General features: G+C 39.5%; 1 protein-coding gene across 16 annotated transcripts in view; it reads right to left on the bottom strand.

The window, feature by feature from the left end:
- CTNND1 (catenin delta 1) overlaps positions 1 to 18547 on the bottom strand; it is a 63536-nt gene that overhangs the window by 11653 nt on the left and 33336 nt on the right. For 5 of the 16 annotated variants that reach the window (XM_079102260.1, XM_079102255.1, XM_079102261.1 and 2 more), the window contains 15 exons: positions 17192 to 17655; positions 15695 to 15878; positions 14683 to 14800; positions 14136 to 14289; positions 13665 to 13682; positions 13157 to 13225; positions 11976 to 12103; positions 11727 to 11877; positions 10824 to 11016; positions 10263 to 10377; positions 9531 to 9618; positions 6712 to 6774; positions 5828 to 5931; positions 5326 to 5412; positions 2905 to 5042 (listed from right to left, as the gene is read on the bottom strand). In XM_079102260.1, coding sequence (XP_078958386.1) covers positions 5031 to 5042; positions 5326 to 5412; positions 5828 to 5931; positions 6712 to 6774; positions 9531 to 9618; positions 10263 to 10377; positions 10824 to 11016; positions 11727 to 11877; positions 11976 to 12103; positions 13157 to 13225; positions 13665 to 13682; positions 14136 to 14289; positions 14683 to 14800; positions 15695 to 15878; positions 17192 to 17655 — 1948 coding nt within the window. In that variant the 3' untranslated portion in view covers positions 2905 to 5030. Of the gene's footprint in view, positions 1 to 2904; positions 5043 to 5325; positions 5413 to 5827; positions 5932 to 6711; positions 6775 to 9530; positions 9619 to 10262; positions 10378 to 10823; positions 11017 to 11726; positions 11878 to 11975; positions 12104 to 13156; positions 13226 to 13664; positions 13683 to 14135; positions 14290 to 14682; positions 14801 to 15694; positions 15879 to 17191; positions 17656 to 18547 lie in introns of those variants that run through there. The other 11 variants (XR_013757573.1, XR_013757574.1, XM_079102256.1 and 8 more) reach the window with 9 other exon arrangements.

The following is an 18547-nucleotide window of genomic DNA, read 5'->3' on the forward strand; positions in this document are numbered from 1 at the left end:
TTATAGCTTCTATAATTATAGCAACAAGCATCATGATCCTGACTCAATTCACTCTTGGATAGCTGGCCCTGATCATTTCGTTCTACATAAAAGAACAATGTAAGCAGGTCATAATGATGCAGGCAGTTCAAAATTACTGTTTTCACTGCTGTTTTACATACTTCACTTCCTCTAGCCTTCTCTCCATCCATGTCTGGCCCAAAATTCTGGAACAGCTAAAGAACTGTGTTTTAAGTGACACACCTAATAGGAAAGTCAAGAGGTTCAAGTTATATGGAAAAAAAATTGCTGTTAGCAATATCTCATTTCTTAAATTTTTGTGCTTTCTTGAGGTAGGTTCTCTCTCTAGACTAATTTAAAAGTTTCCAGACCTGGCCTCTTTCTCTTTGGACAAAGAGACTACTTGCTCCCCAGGTAAAGTGTAGTGAGAAGTGATCATTAGTCAGTAACTCAAGGAGATTCATTCTCTGTGTTCTAGGGGGCACCATATCCTGGGCTGGCTTCCCCTCTCAGCAGCCTAGACATTACCTACATGACATGATTTGCAGGGATAAATTTCTCCTATCCACATGCCACATGAGTAGCCTCTCACTACCACCCCCAAATACTATGCAAGCAATTCCTTTGAAATAGACATTTTCCTCTACGAGTTCTCTCAGTGTCATTATCACCGCACCACACTATCTACATCCACCATGAAACATTACCACCAGGGATGAGTCAATCATCCTGAGTTCCACTTTGAAGCTTTACTGTCACTAGATATGTTAATTTAGGCATAATAGGCTGAAGCAGCGGATCACAAGTACAAGGTCAGCCTGGGAAACTTAGCCAGACTCTATCTCAAAAAATAAAGGGCAGGGAATATACTCAGTGGTAGAGAACCTCTGGTAAAGCACCGCCAAAAAAAAAAAAAAAAAAAAAAAAACAAGATCATAGTTAACTGACCACATACATCCAAATAACCTGGGTGACTTATCAAGATTTCAGATTCCTGAGTCCTACCTATTGAATCAATTTCTGAAATGAAACATGGGAATCTGCTGTGCTGCTGGGAACCAGAGGGTCTTATGCATACTAAGGCAAACACTCTTAACACTGAGCTACACCCGGCCCCTGGAATCTGCATTTTCAATAAACAGTCTAGGTAATTCTTATGTACTTGCTCAAGTCTAAAAGCTAGGACCAGTTGATCTATAACTCTATGAAAGTACTCAGAACCTTTACAAAATGAAAAAGAATGATACAGAAGGAATGGTCCTAAGTTCTTCCCAGGTTTGATGTTTCCATTTCACAGCAAAGTACCTTAGTTTAGCAAGAAAGAACACCTGACCAAGGGAGGTCACGGCTTTGAGCTGTCAGAAAGTATGCCACAGCAATACTCATTAGAGGTAGCTATCTTACAAATATCTTTAACAAAACAAAACATTAAAAAATATAAATAATTGTTAACCACTTCCAGAACAACTCTTAGGCTCTGAAGGATCTGAAAGTATGTTAGCACATCTTGACAAAATCCAAAGGCTCCTAAAGTTGATGCAAGCAAGAGATACCAAGAGGCTTCAAAAGCATTACTTAGTGTCAAGAAACTTAAAATTTACAGGGCTTTCAGATCATTTTAACATCTCATTTTAGATAAGGGCAGGATTTTTTTCTTTTTTAAATCCCAGATCTTAGCTACATAGGATTCACATGGATTATAATCTATGAGAAAGGACCCATCTGTTTTATTCTCTAATCTGAATCTAACCACTGCAATGTTTAGCACAGTAGTTACTGAATGACATAAAACAAATGGACCAATCCGGTAAGAAGAGAAAAAGAATAAGGTTTGCATTTAGTTCAGTGCTGGTTAATAATAATGAATGAATCAGGGAAATAAAAGGCTATTGACCAGTAGCTAGGTTGTTCTACATAGATAAAAACAATCTCAAGTGGGACTACAAAATCTCTTTGGAAAGCAAACTCTAATAGCATTTTGGCTTTGTGCTTTATCCTTAAAGTCAAGAATTAGAGTTGTCAGACACACATCTAGCCTTAATAGATACACTACAGTGCTGAGATTTCCTGGTCTCACAAGCCCAAGGCAGTTTTTACACCCAACAAAATGAAACAGGACCATCTCAGGAGCAGCTATATAATTTTAATCTAAAAATTTGGGCATACACAAAGCATTTTACATAAATTCTCTTGATATTTTTAAATTATATGACAGGACATAAGGTCTCCAGAAAAATAAGTCTCTTCCCATAGGTCTTAATCCTTGGCATCTGCATGCAATTAAGTAAAAATCCCTGGTAATCCAACAAGTATTTGCTACCCCAAACACATATTATTTGGTAGGACACCACAGGTATCCTTTTGGACTTTTGGTAGGATGTTCTGTCAAATAGCCCAATCTGCTACATATAGCAACATTATGACCCAGTGATCAGTACTTACAAACATGCACCTTTTACATCTACCTTTTCATATTTATTAGGATGGTAGTTGGGATTGCTAGCTTCTAATCTTTTATTCAAAATGATATATGTTCAAAAGGGCCACATACTGCAGTACTAACATATTCAATGTTAGTTTTGTTAAATAATGCACAAGAATCCCAGTGACCAAGGAAGCTATTAATTCTCTATACTTCAGTTTCCTAAATTAGCAATATGCTCCCCATACTTCCGCCACACTGAATTTTTAAGAATCTTCAAAGGGGGGAATAATGTTTCACATATAATTAAAAAAAATGTTGCTTGGTTAGAGTTGGAACTAAGCTCAAAATAAATCCATCCTGGTACAACCTCCTTCTGGTTGCTCTGTAAAGAGAACACTGATACGTAAGAAAACAGCCAAGATGAAAAGGAAAGAAGAAATGCAGTTCGAAGTGAAGAAATGACACACACTTCCCACATACACACTTTAAAAACTTTATTCATATAAAAACTCATTTGTTTTTAAAAGCATTAACAAGAGAGAAAGAAAAAGGTATGGAGCAGAAGACATGCCCCTTAGTAGTGTTCGGTGGGAAGGTGGGATTTTTGGTTGTCTGGAATTGAATGTTTAGTGTTTTTATAAATGAAAGAGAAAAAATATATAGTTAAAAGGTCCCCAAAAGCCCATGGCTAGTCTATTACCCACACTCCACCGAGAAAAAAGAGCACCAGGAAGAGCAGAGGAGGACAAGAGAAACCAAGAGTGGAGCCAGGTCTGGATGGGGAAAATCCCCTGTGCAGTGTGCTCTGAGGGTCAGAGAGCAGAAGGCTCCTTTTTGTCAGAAAAGGTGGAAGAGAGTGGGAAGAAATGGGAGGAACAGAGGTAAATAAGGAATTTTAATGCACAGGGAAAGGGGTTGGTGGGTTGTGCACTTTTCTCCTACCCCATAGCCTCAATATATAAGGGAAGGGGAAGAGAGGGATTAAGAATTCCAGTTGCATTGAACAGAGTTTTTAGATTAAGGAAAGTAGAAGGCAAATAAAGAAAAGGGTTTTAAACAAAAAAAAAAAATCAACCCACGTAGCAGCTGATTTCTTTAGCCCAACCTGCTAATATACAATAAAAGTGAGAGGGGCAAATTGCGGGGAAGGGAGAATTGGGGAGAAACCTTGTATTCACTATAATCCCTTCAGAAATGCTGATATATCCTGGGCAACTAAGGAGTAAAAGTTGCACCACTCACCCCCACCAATCTTGCTTTGAGATCCATCAGGATGAGATTTTTACAAAATCCCAATCACATGCTGTTAAGTAAAAACTTGCTGTGGCTGAAATCAGAGGCTACGCCAATCCCCAGAATCTGAGGCTCTCTAGATCACCTCTCCTCTTCTTTCTGCTATTGAGGGCCAATAGTGGGTAAGAAAGCAACAAAATAGAACTTGCAAAATCATGAGAAATGAGACTGCAGAGGCAAAGAAAGGCACATGGAAGGGAGGGAAGAGATGCACCCCAGGCCAAAGGCACAAAGAAGAGGCAAAGCCAGGGGCAATCCCCACCTTATAAGGGTAAAGGGAACAGGAGTTATGTACATCAAGTCCTACAGTTGGCCAACCAATCCAGGTAGGAGGCAGGGGGGACAGGCCTATAGGGCAGGAAAAGGAGAAATGGGGTTGGGGTCGGGGGAAGCCAGATTTGAAGCTTCCTGCCAGTTTCAGACTAACCACTTCATGTATATTCCTTCTACCTCCTCCTAGAGGTTCTTCTTCTTTCCAAAAGACATCTTTCTGCTCCTTCTCAACCAGAAAGTCTTCCTTGACATTCTCCTCTTTACACAGCCTCTTGCAAATGGCCAGGACAAGTCAGCAGACTTATCACAGCGTAGGAGAGGAGGTTAAGGACAGCCTCAGTAAGGGGCAGCAGCAGCCCAGGGTTGGCATGAGGCTTAAAGAAGAGATGGAGTCAGTAGGTCCTTGATGGCCCCTGCCTCGGAGGTGAGGAGAGAAGGGTTCTCAATCCCAGTTTTAGAAGGCCTTCACTTAATCGAAGGCCCCTGCCGGGTGGAATGTACCACTGCTGTCAGCCTTCTTTGCTTCATAAATAGCCACTGGAATAAGAGAAGAGCTCGTGCTTCCCATTCTCCAAGAGAAAATAAAAAAGTCCCTTGCCCACCAGGAAAAATAATCTTGATTAAGAACCATATCAGATTGCTGGACATTGCATATACAGAATGTTAACTTCCAATTCTTCCCATGGCTTCCAGTGAAGATTCCCACTCTCTCCCTTCCTACATACAAAGCCAAGAGTTCCAGGGAGAGCTGGCAAAAAGAACTAATCTGCAGCAGTTCTCGAGATATGCAAATAACTGAGTCGGGTTTCTTGGGAGAAATGGGAGAGATTGAGGGGGCAGGAGTGGGACAATTAAATTTCACTGGAAGAAGTTGAGAGTTGATGGAATGAAGGCAGCTGCTTTGGGCTACAAGGGCAGGAGGCAGCCTGGCAGTTGGCACAATAGTCCAGCGAAGAAAGGAAAAAATCGTCAGTCCATTTCACCACCAAAAAATAAAAGTACATATATTATAAGCCCAGATGGAGTGGAGATAGTGGTGCTAAATCTTCTGCTGTGGGGAAAAAAGAAAAAGATGTTAACAGGGTTGAAAATAAGAAGACCTAATAAAAGACAGTCGAGCAAATCTGGAGGAAGGAAAGCAGCACATAATGGAGAATCAGATCACCAGTTGTATGTCCCAGGCTCTTAGGAGGTAGTAATCATAAAAGCAGAACCAGGCACCACATAGCTGAGACTAGAGTCTCTGCCAGATCAGATCGGCAAGATTGGCAAACTGCTGGCACACAGGAACCTCCTTCCTCAAGGACAATCTTGGGGGTAACTGGAGGACATACCATGGTGGGGTAAGACACTTGGTCCCCCTTATCATCCAAAACCAACTCATCCAACTCTTCCTCCAGAGATTCCTGCCCCTCGTCCTGCTGTGAACACATGCAATGTGTTAGTATGAGAATAGAGATAAGACTCATGAGTGTGTGCCAAGACCTAGGGAATACTCCAAAGTTCGTAAATTCAAACAAACAAGATAATAGTAAAAGAAGGGCAAAACATTCATAACAGGCAGGTACAGAAATGGTGACATGTGAGAACAGATCAGTTAGTATTAGTAGTCATATCAGCACCAACTTTACAGACTTTCTTCCCCCAACTCAACCAAAGCAGGATCATGGCCCAAGGAATCCCAAGATGAATCAAAATCTCTACTTTCTCCTGGAAAACTCCTACCCAAAGGGATACCGTCTTTCTTTGTACTTTTTTTTTTTCTTTCTGTTTCATGATATGTTCAGGCTTCAAAACAGAATTAGTCTTAGACAGACAACAGTAAACAGGATTTACCATCAAGGGTGTTCCCTTCAATGGCTCCATATCACCCAGATCCCCAGATCGATCCAGTGTTCGGTTGTGGTCCCCTCTCTCATTCAGTGTGGAATAGTTGTTATCTAGTGAAAAAAGTACACAGAAACATGACATTCCCCTCTAGAATGCAATATATATCAAACAGGAAAGTGAATTAGGCAGCCTATTAGGAAATTTCCTGTGCCAAATGATTCTGAAAGGCATTAAAGTCTAACGGTCCTGAACTTAAAAGGAACTTGAATATAATGGGGAAGATAATATATATGAAATACCTGAAGTATGACACATGATAATGAGACTAAAAAAAAAAAAGAGATCTGTCTGGACAGAGTACTGAGAAGGACAGAGAAGAAAGAGTGAAGTATACTGTATCAGAAAGGACCTGACAAACAAGAGAAGAGAGCTTAAATTAAGTCTTTGAGGATGAAGAGAATTTAGAAAAGCAAATGAGAAGGACAATCATATAGAAGGTATGACATCAACAAAATAAGGGGCAAAAAAGAAAGAGTGAAAAGATAGAGCAGCAAGTAGACCAAGTAGGTTGGAAGAGAGTACATGGAGAGAAGCCAGTGACCCCAGAGACTGGGATCAGACTAAGTTTAGGGACACAAACTTGATTCTGTAGTAACAGGGGAACTGTATGAAGATTTTCTGAAAACTTCTAAGTGGAATGTGGGAAAAGCAGATGGATAAAGTTTTACTAAATTTCCTCACATCCTTCCAAATGGAAACAGAAATAATCAGTCAATGCTTTTGTGGAATGGTAAGTGGTGAGGGTGTTAGAAAACACTACAAAGCTGAACATCTTTCCTCATCCCAGTAAAATATTACTCCACAACCTTAGGCAGGAATTAACCACCTACCTAGTGATTTTGTGTTTGATCCCATATTGCTCATTTGAATTTCTTCCCGATCAGGTTTCTTATCTACATGGAGTCAGAAAGTTATCCAGGTCAAAAACCAACTCTTCAAAATCTACTTTATCATAAATTACTCTGGTCTATCCCTCTTCCTTTCCTACAGATTTTAAGTGTAAGACACAATTCATCTAAGCCAACAGTTTTTTAAATTACTTGGTCTCAAGGCCTCTTTTGCAGTCTTAAAAAATTAAGTCCCTAAAACATTATAAGGATTCAAAAAATGTCCATTGGTGTAGGTTATATGTATGAATATTTACCATACTCAGAATTTTAAAAAAGGCTATCTCATTTTTAAAAAATGAAGTTTATTACATGTTACTTTTTTTTTTTCTCCCAGTACTGGGGATTGAACCCAGGTACTAACACATACTAGGCAAATGCTCTGCCACTGAGCTGTGCCTCTAGTCCTTTTTTATTTCAAGCTGGTGTCACTAAATAACCTAAACTGTCCTTGAACTTGGGATCCTCCTGCTTCAGCCTCCCCAGTAGCTGGGATTATAGGCATGCATCACCACACCCACCTACAAGTATGTTTAATAAAAAAAACATTGCTTTACTTTTATTAAATCTCTTTAAGGTTTGGCTTAATAAAAGGGAACTGGATTCTCATATCTTTTTCTACATTCAATCTGTTATGATACATTACTCCAGTTCAGGTTTACTGAAGAAAATCTATAATCAGATAAGAAGTAAGGAAAGAAGGAAAACTTTAAAACTCTTTTTAAGTAACTGTGAATATTTTTCTTTGATAGTATATGAACACTCAGTAAGTAGCAGTTTCTTAATGTGGAATATGAAACCAAACTATCCCTTTGTATTCTATTAAACTAAAATTATTGGCCTCTCTTGCACTTAAAATGTATCAATTACCCATATATGATTCTGAAATGTCATGGTACCGGTTCCTTGCAAAATACTAGTTCAGAGAGCTTCACAGATGTTTCAAAATTAATACTATCTATATACCTATATCTATCTTATCTATCTTTGGATAGACAGAGTGGTTCTGGATAGACAGACTCCTTCATATCATATCACTGAAGAATTTATTAGAAAAGTCGTGTAAGTATTAGAAAATTATCAGGCTCATAGAGGCTGATACATGTTTTCAAAGTTATAATTTTCACTTAAAAGTCCAAGCACCAAATACTGTCAGTTAAGTGACAAGTTCACTGCATTCCATTTTTAAAGAAATGTGTGCCAAATACCTGTGTCTAATTATAATTTGTTGGCCAGTCATTTCAAGTAAAATGATGTTCCACAAAAAAGTGCCTAGTCCAACTAGCAACTCCGACAACAGCACAACCGCTTTGCCTCATTCTTTGATATGTAGCAGAAATGCTTTGAGTATACACTATTTCATGAGCACAGAATATTTAAAAAATGTGTACTCAAGGGTAGAAACACCATTATTTTTTACAGCTCCACTAAGTATATTCTTATATGAAGAAGGCCTTTCCCCTCAACCCTTCCTTCCTCTTTTACCTTGAACTTTCATTCAATAATCACTTTCATAGAAGACATTATGTATATTCAAATAAGAAATCACAAGGACATCTTGTATTTCCCCTCTTGATCCCCCCCACCCCTGCCCCCAATACTGTGGTTTTGAACCCAGGGGTCTCCACACTGAGCTACATTTCAGCCCTTTTTAAATTTTTTTTAATTTAAGGCAAGGTCTAAGTTGCCAAAGGTCTAAGTTATTCTGGAACTTGGAATTCTCCTGCCTTAGCCTCCCAAGTAGCTGGGATCCCAAACATGTGCCACTAAACCAGCTTTCCCTCGATTCTTTAGTTGTTTAAGCCATAAACAACAATATATGACTAATGCCACGCAGCTATGGTTTACTACAAAGCCAAGTGCTAGATTAGAATTTCAATATCATGACCGTAAGATATCTAAGGGGCATAATAAGAGCACAGATTATTGACATTCTTATTTATATCATTCGGATGGTTCTTTTTTAAAAAAACAAGTATGCAGTAATGAGGTCTACAATCCATTCAGTGTGATATCACTGCTGTAAGCCACCAACAATATGCACCACTGCTTCTATGCCATCAAGGCAGACGTTCAATAGCCTCCAAACTCTCAGAGCACACTTCAAGAACCACTCATGAGTGGTTTATCTTTTATTTTGAGATAAGTTCTCAGTAGTTGCTTAGAGCCTCACTAAGTTGCTGAGGCTGGTCTTGAACTTGTAATCCTTCTGCTTTATTACCATTAAGATAATAAGGGTCAGAAAATGTATTTTAAGTAAAAAAGAAAAAAATTATAAAACAAAATATATGACTTATCTCTTAGGAAGAATGTGTTTGTTCATATAGCAAAAAGGTTTTAAAAAGTTATAACCCCAAATAATAGTGGTAATCTCTGGCTAGTAGAAATAACTGATTTTCCATTAGTTTTCTGGTCTTCTGTATTTTCTAACTTTTTGACAGTAAATACATATTACTTGATATTATAGAGAAATTTAAAAGGGAATAAAATAAACAAGCACCTAGGGTTCACTTTCCAGTGACTTTATGTTCACAAACAAAAATAGAAGAATTACACCCAGGCAAATTGCATGTTTTGATTTCTAAAGCTCAGATCTATCTGCATGTACGTTACAATTCTGGAGCAAAGACTTATTCCCCTTCCCTCCAAAGACTAACTCATTCAGAAACAAATACATATCCTATTTCTTAGTTAAAAAGACCATTAAAGAATAACAGAACTGGCTAAAAGAAGAGGGGTGTGCCCCCTGGGTACTACTATACCTGACTTTTGATTCCGGTCAATGAGAGGAAGAGTGCTATCATCATATGAATGACTGCTCTGGCTTCTAGAAGCATTGTTTAGATTCACCTGGAGGGGAACAAAATGCCATGTCATAGAATAGAAAGTCTTTTCATTTCCAGCCTGGCCCCCAAGCAATTTGTCCCACCCTGCACCTCTTCAGAGGCTGTTTTTAAGCAAGGGTTTCCTTCCCCAGATTTCCATCCCCACACCCACTGGCCCCAGCCCCTAACCGACATTTTGTCCTCAAAGAATTTAATCCTCTACATTCCTACTTCCAACTCTTAAGGACTGAATAAATACCCTACATAGTGAAACAATAGGCTTCTATTTGTGTTCCTGAACAGGAAATTACGAAAGTTCCAAACACTCATACTATCAGAAGGAAACACAGTCTCAGAAAATGGTAAACTTGCTCAAAGGGCCAGGGGAGATATGCAGAGAAGTCGCCAAGGCTACCATCACCCTTCATCACCAGAACTCACTCTTGCACGTTATGACCCAGAGGGAGACCAGAGCTATTTCAGCAACAGATGAGCTGTAGGCATCATTCTTGAGTAGCAAAGTAAATAAGGTCTACTAACTGAGAGACTTGGGTCAAAAATAGACTTAATAAAAGAAACCAAAGAATATATAAGTACTGCCCTGGAACCAAGGTGGGGTGGGGTAGGGGGGGAAGATGACAACTATTTTTGTCTCGAGAGTTACTACACCTGAAAGTCTGATTTCTTCCATCCTTCTTTTTCCAGTGGCTTCCGCAATTCTTTATATCCCCAGATTGTCTGTAATACAAGTGCTGCTGCTCGCACTTCTTTTTCTGAACGATTCCTTTTGAGAAAAGTAATACCATATGAAATTTGAGTGTATGAATAGTGAAGAAGCTTAGAACATATATTCTCTAGTAACAGTGTAAAAATATAAATGCCAAAGTGGGTGAAATTAAATTTTCACCAAAATTTATATTCTGTCCCAAACAGTGAAATAAAATATTATCTGACATAAGTGTCTACTATCAATTTATGGATAAATATTAAAACAGAAAATAGAACAATATCTCTTCACATTTCACATGTAAGGAAAAGGAAATAATTTCAGAAACCAAGAGGACCAGAGATGTAGTTCAGTGGTAGAGTGTCTACCTGGCATGTGCAAGGCCCTGAGTTCAATCCTTAGTACTGTGAAAAAAAACAAAAATCAAAAGAGGAAAGCTCCTTTCCAGCAACCTCCCTTTCATACTTAAATTCTTCCAGCTGTAGTTTTAAGTGTACGCTCACCCTGATTTGTTGATCAACACTAGCTTCTCAATACCCTGCGTTTCTCGAAGCTTTTTGGCAGCCTCTAAGTTCTCAGCGATAACTTCATTGATGGTGTTCAAAAGAGAGACCACAGTGTCCTCGGAGAAATTCCAGGAGGAACTCTGTTGCCCTCCTGGCAGATTCTTTACCAAGTTAGGAATAGCATGTTTACCTAAAACAGAAAAATAGAAGGTAAAAAGCAGGGAGAAAAGGCAGAGTTAGGCCATGAAGAGCCTTCCTTACACTATACTTTATATTGATCAGATCAAGAGGAGGTACTGATCATATGAATCTGGTTCACTATCCTACAGGATCATCATATCAAAAGGGCAAAGGACATGATATAACAAGAACTCATTGTCCTTCTTTCCTTCTCTCCTTCTTCACATTAAAACAATGTGAATACTGTACACCAAACATGTTACCCAGTCCCTTTAGATTCTCTAATGAAAACAGAATGTTCAATACTGCAGTAATTTAACAGAATGGAGTCATCATAAATTTAAAAGATCAACACCATACACTACTAGCTACATTAACTCTGGGCAAATTACTTAACTTCTATACCCTCAGTTTCCTTATCCTGTTAAAAAAACAGATCTCTGGAAAGTGATGGGAATTAAATGAAAACAGAGAAATATTTAATAATGCATAGTAACAATGGAGGTGCTCAATATATAACAGCTATTAATAGTCTATTTCTGAAGAGCCATCACTTCTTATCTTTCTAAGAACCATTAGGCCATGTCCGCTTGCCAACCAGCAGACTCATAAACTATAGAGGGCTAGAATCCTTCCCTTCGGTGATTTCCATAAATACATTACCAGCACTTGCAGGCGCTGTGCTAGATGCTGAGGTTACACTGGCATTCAACTCCTTACCGATTAACTCTTTGTTGCGGGCATCCACAGCCAGATTTCTTAATGCTCCAGATGCAGCTTTCACCACCCGTTCGTGTTCATTGGTCAGGAGATCAGCTATGGCAGAGAGAGCCTTCTCTTGACGCAGAGCAGAGCGGATATATCGACCATACTGGGTAGCACATGGAAAATAACAACAGATTACAAATGACAACAGACTAGCTATCTAAATTTTTCCATCTCCAAATCCATTTTCTAAAAGATACTCACTGTCCAGCGCCCAGCACACAAGTTCTGGATAGCTCCAGCAGAAGCTTCTAGGATAGCAGGAGTCTTACTCTCCTTGAGGAGTGAGATGTATATCCGAACTACCTCTGGCTGAAATAAGAGCTCATAGCCTACCCAAGAAAGAGAAAAAGGCAGAGGATACAATCAACACCTACAAAGGCAGGAGTCCAGCCTTAGTACTCCGGGTAGATGGATTTATCATAATGCTCCCTGAATTCCCTTACCCACTCAATAGTCAACTCAGAGATTTGATTCTTTTTTATTTTTTTAGTTATAAGTGGATCTTTTATTTATTTATATGTGGTGCTGTGTATCAAACCTCACACATGCCAAGCACGTGCTCTACCACTGAGCCACAACCCCAGCCCCTCCAGCCTGTTGTTTTCTAAGACTAATTAGTCATAGTAAGAAGCAAAAGAGATATCAGTTCATCTTGGTCAACTCCTTTCTCTCCTTACTCCTTGACTTTTTTCCCTACAACTTACTCTGGCCTTGGTTCTACAAGAATCTCTCAGAAGTTTCATTTAGTTCAAAGACAGCAATCAAGGTTAAAGATTTCTCATCTCTGGGCTGGGGAGATGGCTCAGTTGGTAAAGTGCTTGCCTTGCAAGCACAGAGCCCTGGGTTCAATCCCCAGCACCATCAAAAAAAAAAAAAAAAAAAAAAAAAAAAAAAAAAATTCTCATCTCAAATGAATTATTTCTAATTTTACCCAGTGATTCTTCCCACCTTTACTATGACTAAATGAAAGGAACTATCATAGAATAAATGACATTTAAAATTTGAGAGAGCGGTATATTCATCAATACAAAGAGTCCAAAGAAACAAACTGTGATAAACAGAATTCTTCTACGAGTAAGGTTTAAGTTCCCAAAACTGTAGTGGCCACTTAGGGTAGTTCATTTTCTGCTATAGTCTACCATCAGAACCTTATCCCATCCTCAAGTAACCTGAAACACTGTCTTAACAAGCAGGCCTTTGTAAATTACCGCTAGAATACAATATATTTTATCAATATTTTCACCATCACTTCAAAGCCCCAAGTCAGAGAAGAGAGAACAATACAGATGTTGCATAAAGTCTACTATTAGGTTATCAAATATCCCATCTGTGGGCTATGTCAATGAGATCTTTGGTGACTGAGAAGCAAAAAAATAACCTACCTCGAGCAGGACTTGTTCTTTTAGGGAAGTCCACTGTATCATTTGCTGGATCCTCTGTGGGTTTTTTCCCTGTAGAAATAAGAAAAGGGTGTGGGGCAGGGAGAGAATAGGGGTTAACGAATGTGAGAAAGGAAAGATTTCACCTGGCACATTTTTCATTCTTCAGTTAGAATCTTTGGATCAGAGATGCAAAAGAAGGGAAGCCCACCCAACTTGTCCCAACAGGGGGCTATGAAGAAACAAGGATAGAAAACAGGCAGCAGATAGATAAAACAAGGATAACCACTCTTGTCACTATTGACCTGAGTTCTGATAAGAGGGACTACTGCCCAGAAACAGCATGCCATGATCCACATGCTCAGAAGAGCTAAACTTGTTTCAATGGCTTTCCTCAACTCAATTTTCCTACATGCATCCACAGGGAAGGGTTAGGCAAGGAAATACTAGGGAAGCTAAAACCAAACATGCAAATTAGAAGTTGGCAAGCTCCTTAAACGATTGCACTCACCTCTGGAGAACCATTCATCTTCCAATGTGTCACCCAAGGTGTGTAAAGCAGAGGAGAGAAATAAAGGAAGAAAATGCAGGAGAAAGATGTCAACAAGAGCATGGTCAAATTAAGCAAGAAAGCACAGAAAAGAAAAGAAAAAAACAGGAAACACAAAGGAGGAATGGGAAAGAAGGCCCAGATTAGTTGAGTTCTCAATGCCCCAGTCATTCACAGCAATACCAATACCACCATCACCAACACCTCCGATGACACCACCACCTCCGCCACCTCCACCACCACCACCACCACCGATCGACACCACCACCATGATCAAAGCACACAGGGCAGGGAAAGCAGCAGCAGAGCAACAAGATGGTCTTGACCACGCAGATTCCCATACTCCTTGCAAATATTCTGTACCTAAAGCTAAGTGTTCCTTCCTTTCCCCGTTCCACATTAAAGAGCAAGGAATGAGGAACTAAGACTTACCTTTGCCCTTCTTGGCCCCAAAGCAACTGGCAGCATGTGGCCCAGAATTGTTGGAAACACTGGGAGGTGCCTCTTGATAACGCTCTGCCTGTGGGATCTCCCGGTGAACTTGATAGGATAAGTTCCGAAGGAGGCACACACAGTTCTCCACAAGCTTAGGGACATAAAACAAAAGGTTTGACGAGAGAAGTGAATACCTACGGTGACTTCCAGCAAGTTTAAGTTTCTATGATTTAGGTATTAAAATATCAACCCTCAAAAATACAATATAATCCATCATTTCTCAGTATTCCAGGCTTCTCAAATTCCTTGAATTTAATGGCTTTCGCGGACCCCAAAACTGGGTCACTGTCTTCTACTTGGAAAATGAACAATCTTAGAAGATCACTAGGCAGCTTTCACACACATGTGAAGAAAATTCTAAAAAGAACTGTCCTAAGTTGAACACCCACTTTAGGGAGAAGGGGCTGGGATAGGTATTTTATATAACTGAAAGCATAAGTGGGTAGGTTTACACTACAAGATGCAGTGAATGGAATTAATTTACCTTGCTGTCTGAATCCTTCTGCCCAATCTCAGCCTGAACGATGAAAATGAGGGCATCAACTAAGCCATCACATTCTCGAAGTTTCCGGCGAGCTTCACTCCTCTCTGAGCTTACATTCCTGAAGGGAAACCAGAAAATGCTTAAAATGACTCAAATTCAGAAATCCCCCATTGAATATTCCACATCTACAAGCTTCCTCGATACCCTTTTTACTCACTATAAGAAGTAGTGAACATCTATTATTAGCAAGGCATAGCAGTTAACAGAAAATTCATTGACAGTCTCTGCTTTCTGAACCTTTATCACCATGTGGGGCATGGGTTAATAATGCATACCAACAACAGTAATTCAAAATTGAATAGATACTTCTTGAATGGTAGTACAAATACATGTCAGGGCAAAGTGTTTGATTTGAATTATAGAAAACTGAGGGCAGAGACACAGACACACAAAACCCAGAACAAGATGATTACCTTACACGTTGGAGGTTCTGAATAAGTGTTTACCAAATTAGATGAGCAAAGTCAAAGATGCATAAAAGAGAGATGTGTGAGGGACAACAAGCAAACCAACAGGTATGTGTGAAACATAAGTGAGTAGCAATAAAGGTAAACTGGCTGGAGTAGCAGTATACAATAAAGAGACAGTAGAGGCTGAATAACAGGTGAAAGAATTTTAACTTTTGCCAGGCAGGTGGTGTGCATCTGTAATCCCAGCTACCCAGGAGACCAAGGCACAAGGATCACAAACTCGAGACCATCCTCAGCAATTCAGCAAGACTCTGCCTCGAAATAAAATATTAAAAGGGGTGGGGATGGCTGGGCAAAGTGATGCACACTTGTAATCCCAGTGATTTGGGAGGCTACAGCAGAATGATTCCAAGGTCAAAGCCAGCCTTAGCAACTTAGTGAGACCAAAATAAAAAAATAAAATAAAATAGACTGGGAATGTAGCTAATGGTAAAGCACTCAGGGTTCAAACACTAGTACCAAAAAAAAAAAAAATTTTTTACCTAAGGCAGCCAGCTGTGTTGGTGAGCACCGATTCCCACTCAATATGGCGTGGCTTACAATCTTCATTAGGTTCCCTCTCCCAACCGGAATGAGGAATGATCACTTCATCTGTCAAGGCATGCAGTGCATGGTCCACAATCTCCATTTTGATTGAGTCATGGGATGAGAGATTCCACAGGGTTCCTGGAAGAGAGAATTCATCAGACAGCTCTCCAACACCCAAGACAGTATATTTGAAGAATGTCAAAGAGAATCCCCTATTCTGTGACTTCTCAGTCTTCCCCAATGACCAAATAACTTGTATTGATATTTAAACTTTTGTGTGTAATCCATGGTAAGGAATAATTTTATACTGTACAAACATACAGGTCATGAAATAAAATTTCATAAAAATAATAATTCCTATAACTAATGCTCACCAATCCATCTATACTGATTTCTCTGCCTCAGCTCTACTTTCATTTGGGGTCACATAATTCTTTGTTGTAGGAAGCTGTCCTGTTCATTGCTGGATGTTTACCACTCCTGGCCTTTACTCACTGGATGCCAATACTCTCTACCCCCACCTAAGTTACAACAAGCAAAAATGTCTCCAACACTGCAAATGTCCTCAGGGTGGAAGACGGAGGGATTTCCTCCATTTGAAAACCAATGGCCTGTACTATTTTTCTTTTTTCTTTTCTTTTTTTTTTTTTCTTGATATGAAGGATTGAACCCAGGGGTGCTTAACCACTAAGCAACATCCCCAGCCCTTTTTATCTTTTATTTTGAGACAAGGTCTCAGTAGTTGCTTAGGGCCTCACTAAGTTGCTGAGGCTGGTCTTGAACTTGCAATCCTTCTGCCTCAGCCTCCTGAGTCACTGGTATTATAGACTTGTATCACCACACTCAGCATTATTTCTTTCTTTTGCTTGGAATGGTGATTGTGACCAGCAAAACTGTGTTCAAATCACACCATCAGATCACAACGTAGAATCTGAAAAACCACTGTTTTAAATAAAGCAAGGATCACAAGCTCAAATGTCTAGATGGGTCTGGCATGTGAGTGGAGACAAATATACACTTAAATTACACAACTGGGGGTAAATGGCAACTGACATTCAGCTTCCATGTTTGGGAGACAACTTCCTTTATGACTGTAGTTGATTAGAGTTAATAGTATGTGTCAAGAAATGACTGTGAACTGAAGAACAAATGCCCCCAATCAGCTCAGACCAAATACTGCCAGTGAGGAACAGATACATCATTACCAGTTCTTCCACATATTTAACAGAAGAATCTAGAATTCTAAGTGATATCTACTGAATTTTAAACATTAGCAACCAATTCTTTAAAATTTCAAAAATCTTACATGATACAAACAAATCTATTTGACCCAAAGGTTACCATTCACAATCTATAATCAAAAGTTAAAGAACTAGAAACCCCTCTAGTTCTCAACTTCTCTAGGGGTAAGAGGCACCCACATCTAGCATTTGCTGGGGCCTAGAACGTACCAGTAATGACTTCAGTAAGATCCATATCACGAGCCTTTCGGAGCAATCGCACAAGGGCAGGAACACCATCACAATTTTTTATGGCAATCTTGTTATCTTGGTCCCGTCCAAAGGAGATATTCTTGAGAGCTCCACATGCTCCAAGGTGCACTTCCTTTTTGGGGTGGTCTAATAAGCCCACCAGCACGGGGATGCCCTTGAGCTTCCGCACATCAGTCTTCACCTTGTCATTGCGATAGCATAAGTGTTGCAAGTAAGCAGCTGCATTGGACTTGACAGCATCCAAGCGGAATCCCAGCATGGCGATCACCTCTGGCAGCTCAGGCTGTCTCCAATTGGGAGGAGGAGGGCCTCCCTTTCGAAGGCTATCCAAGCTTGCTAAACTTCCCCGCTCATGCTGGGCCAAAGGAGCCCAATAGTACTGATCTGTTGGCACCTCCTCACCAATCATGTCTTCATAACTCCTGCAGATTTTTTGAAAAATCAAGAAAAGAGGAATACATCAAGTAGTTAAGTCTAGCTTACTGGACATTCCTATAACCCCTCATCATTAAGGCAGGATTAACCCCAGCACTGATACACAGATCACATATCTCCTTTGCATTAATAATACGCCAACCAATTTTAACAATTTTAAAGGCACTTTCAATTAAATTAGAGCTACCCTTTTTTCATCAAGTTTGCTGGCTCAGAAAGTAATAATCAGAGAAGTTAATCACAAAAAAAGAACCAGATTCTACTTACTTACCATGTATTTGAATGATACTTGAAAGTTATTAATTTCTTCAGATAGAGATTAAAATAAATCCTTAGCAGAGCTAACCAAACTAAATGACTCAATGTCACAAACAAAGCCTGAGAACAGTTCTAACAAGCCCTTAGCTAAACAGGAAATGAGGCATTTACACACAGGAAACAGCTGACAGAATAAGACCCTTAAACATACTTCATATTTAAGGTTCTCCTTACCCTATTTTGGAAATTATAAAAGAGGGAGGGGCTGATAAAAAAAAAAAAAAAAAAGAAAAGAACTTCTTGCTACATCATATGATTGAATACCTACCTGTCTTTGGTACTGAGGAGGTGTATGTCTGAAACACAAATTTTCACAGTTCATATCAAGATCAGACCTGCTACTTGACAAACATGTTTTTTCGTTTTGTTGTTTCATTACCAGGGCTTGAACCTTGTGCACTTTATCACTGAGCTATATCCCCTGTCTTTTTTTTTTTTTTTTTGAGACAGGGTCTTGCTAAGTTGCTGAGGTTCGCCTTGAACTTTGCCATCCTTCTGCCTCAGCCTCCCAAGTCACTAGGATAATAGGCCTATGCTATCATGTCCACCTCTCAACAAATA

Source organism: Sciurus vulgaris (assembly GCF_902686455.1).
Source record: "Sciurus vulgaris genome assembly, chromosome: 11".
Classification (NCBI taxonomy): domain Eukaryota; kingdom Metazoa; phylum Chordata; class Mammalia; order Rodentia; family Sciuridae; genus Sciurus; species Sciurus vulgaris.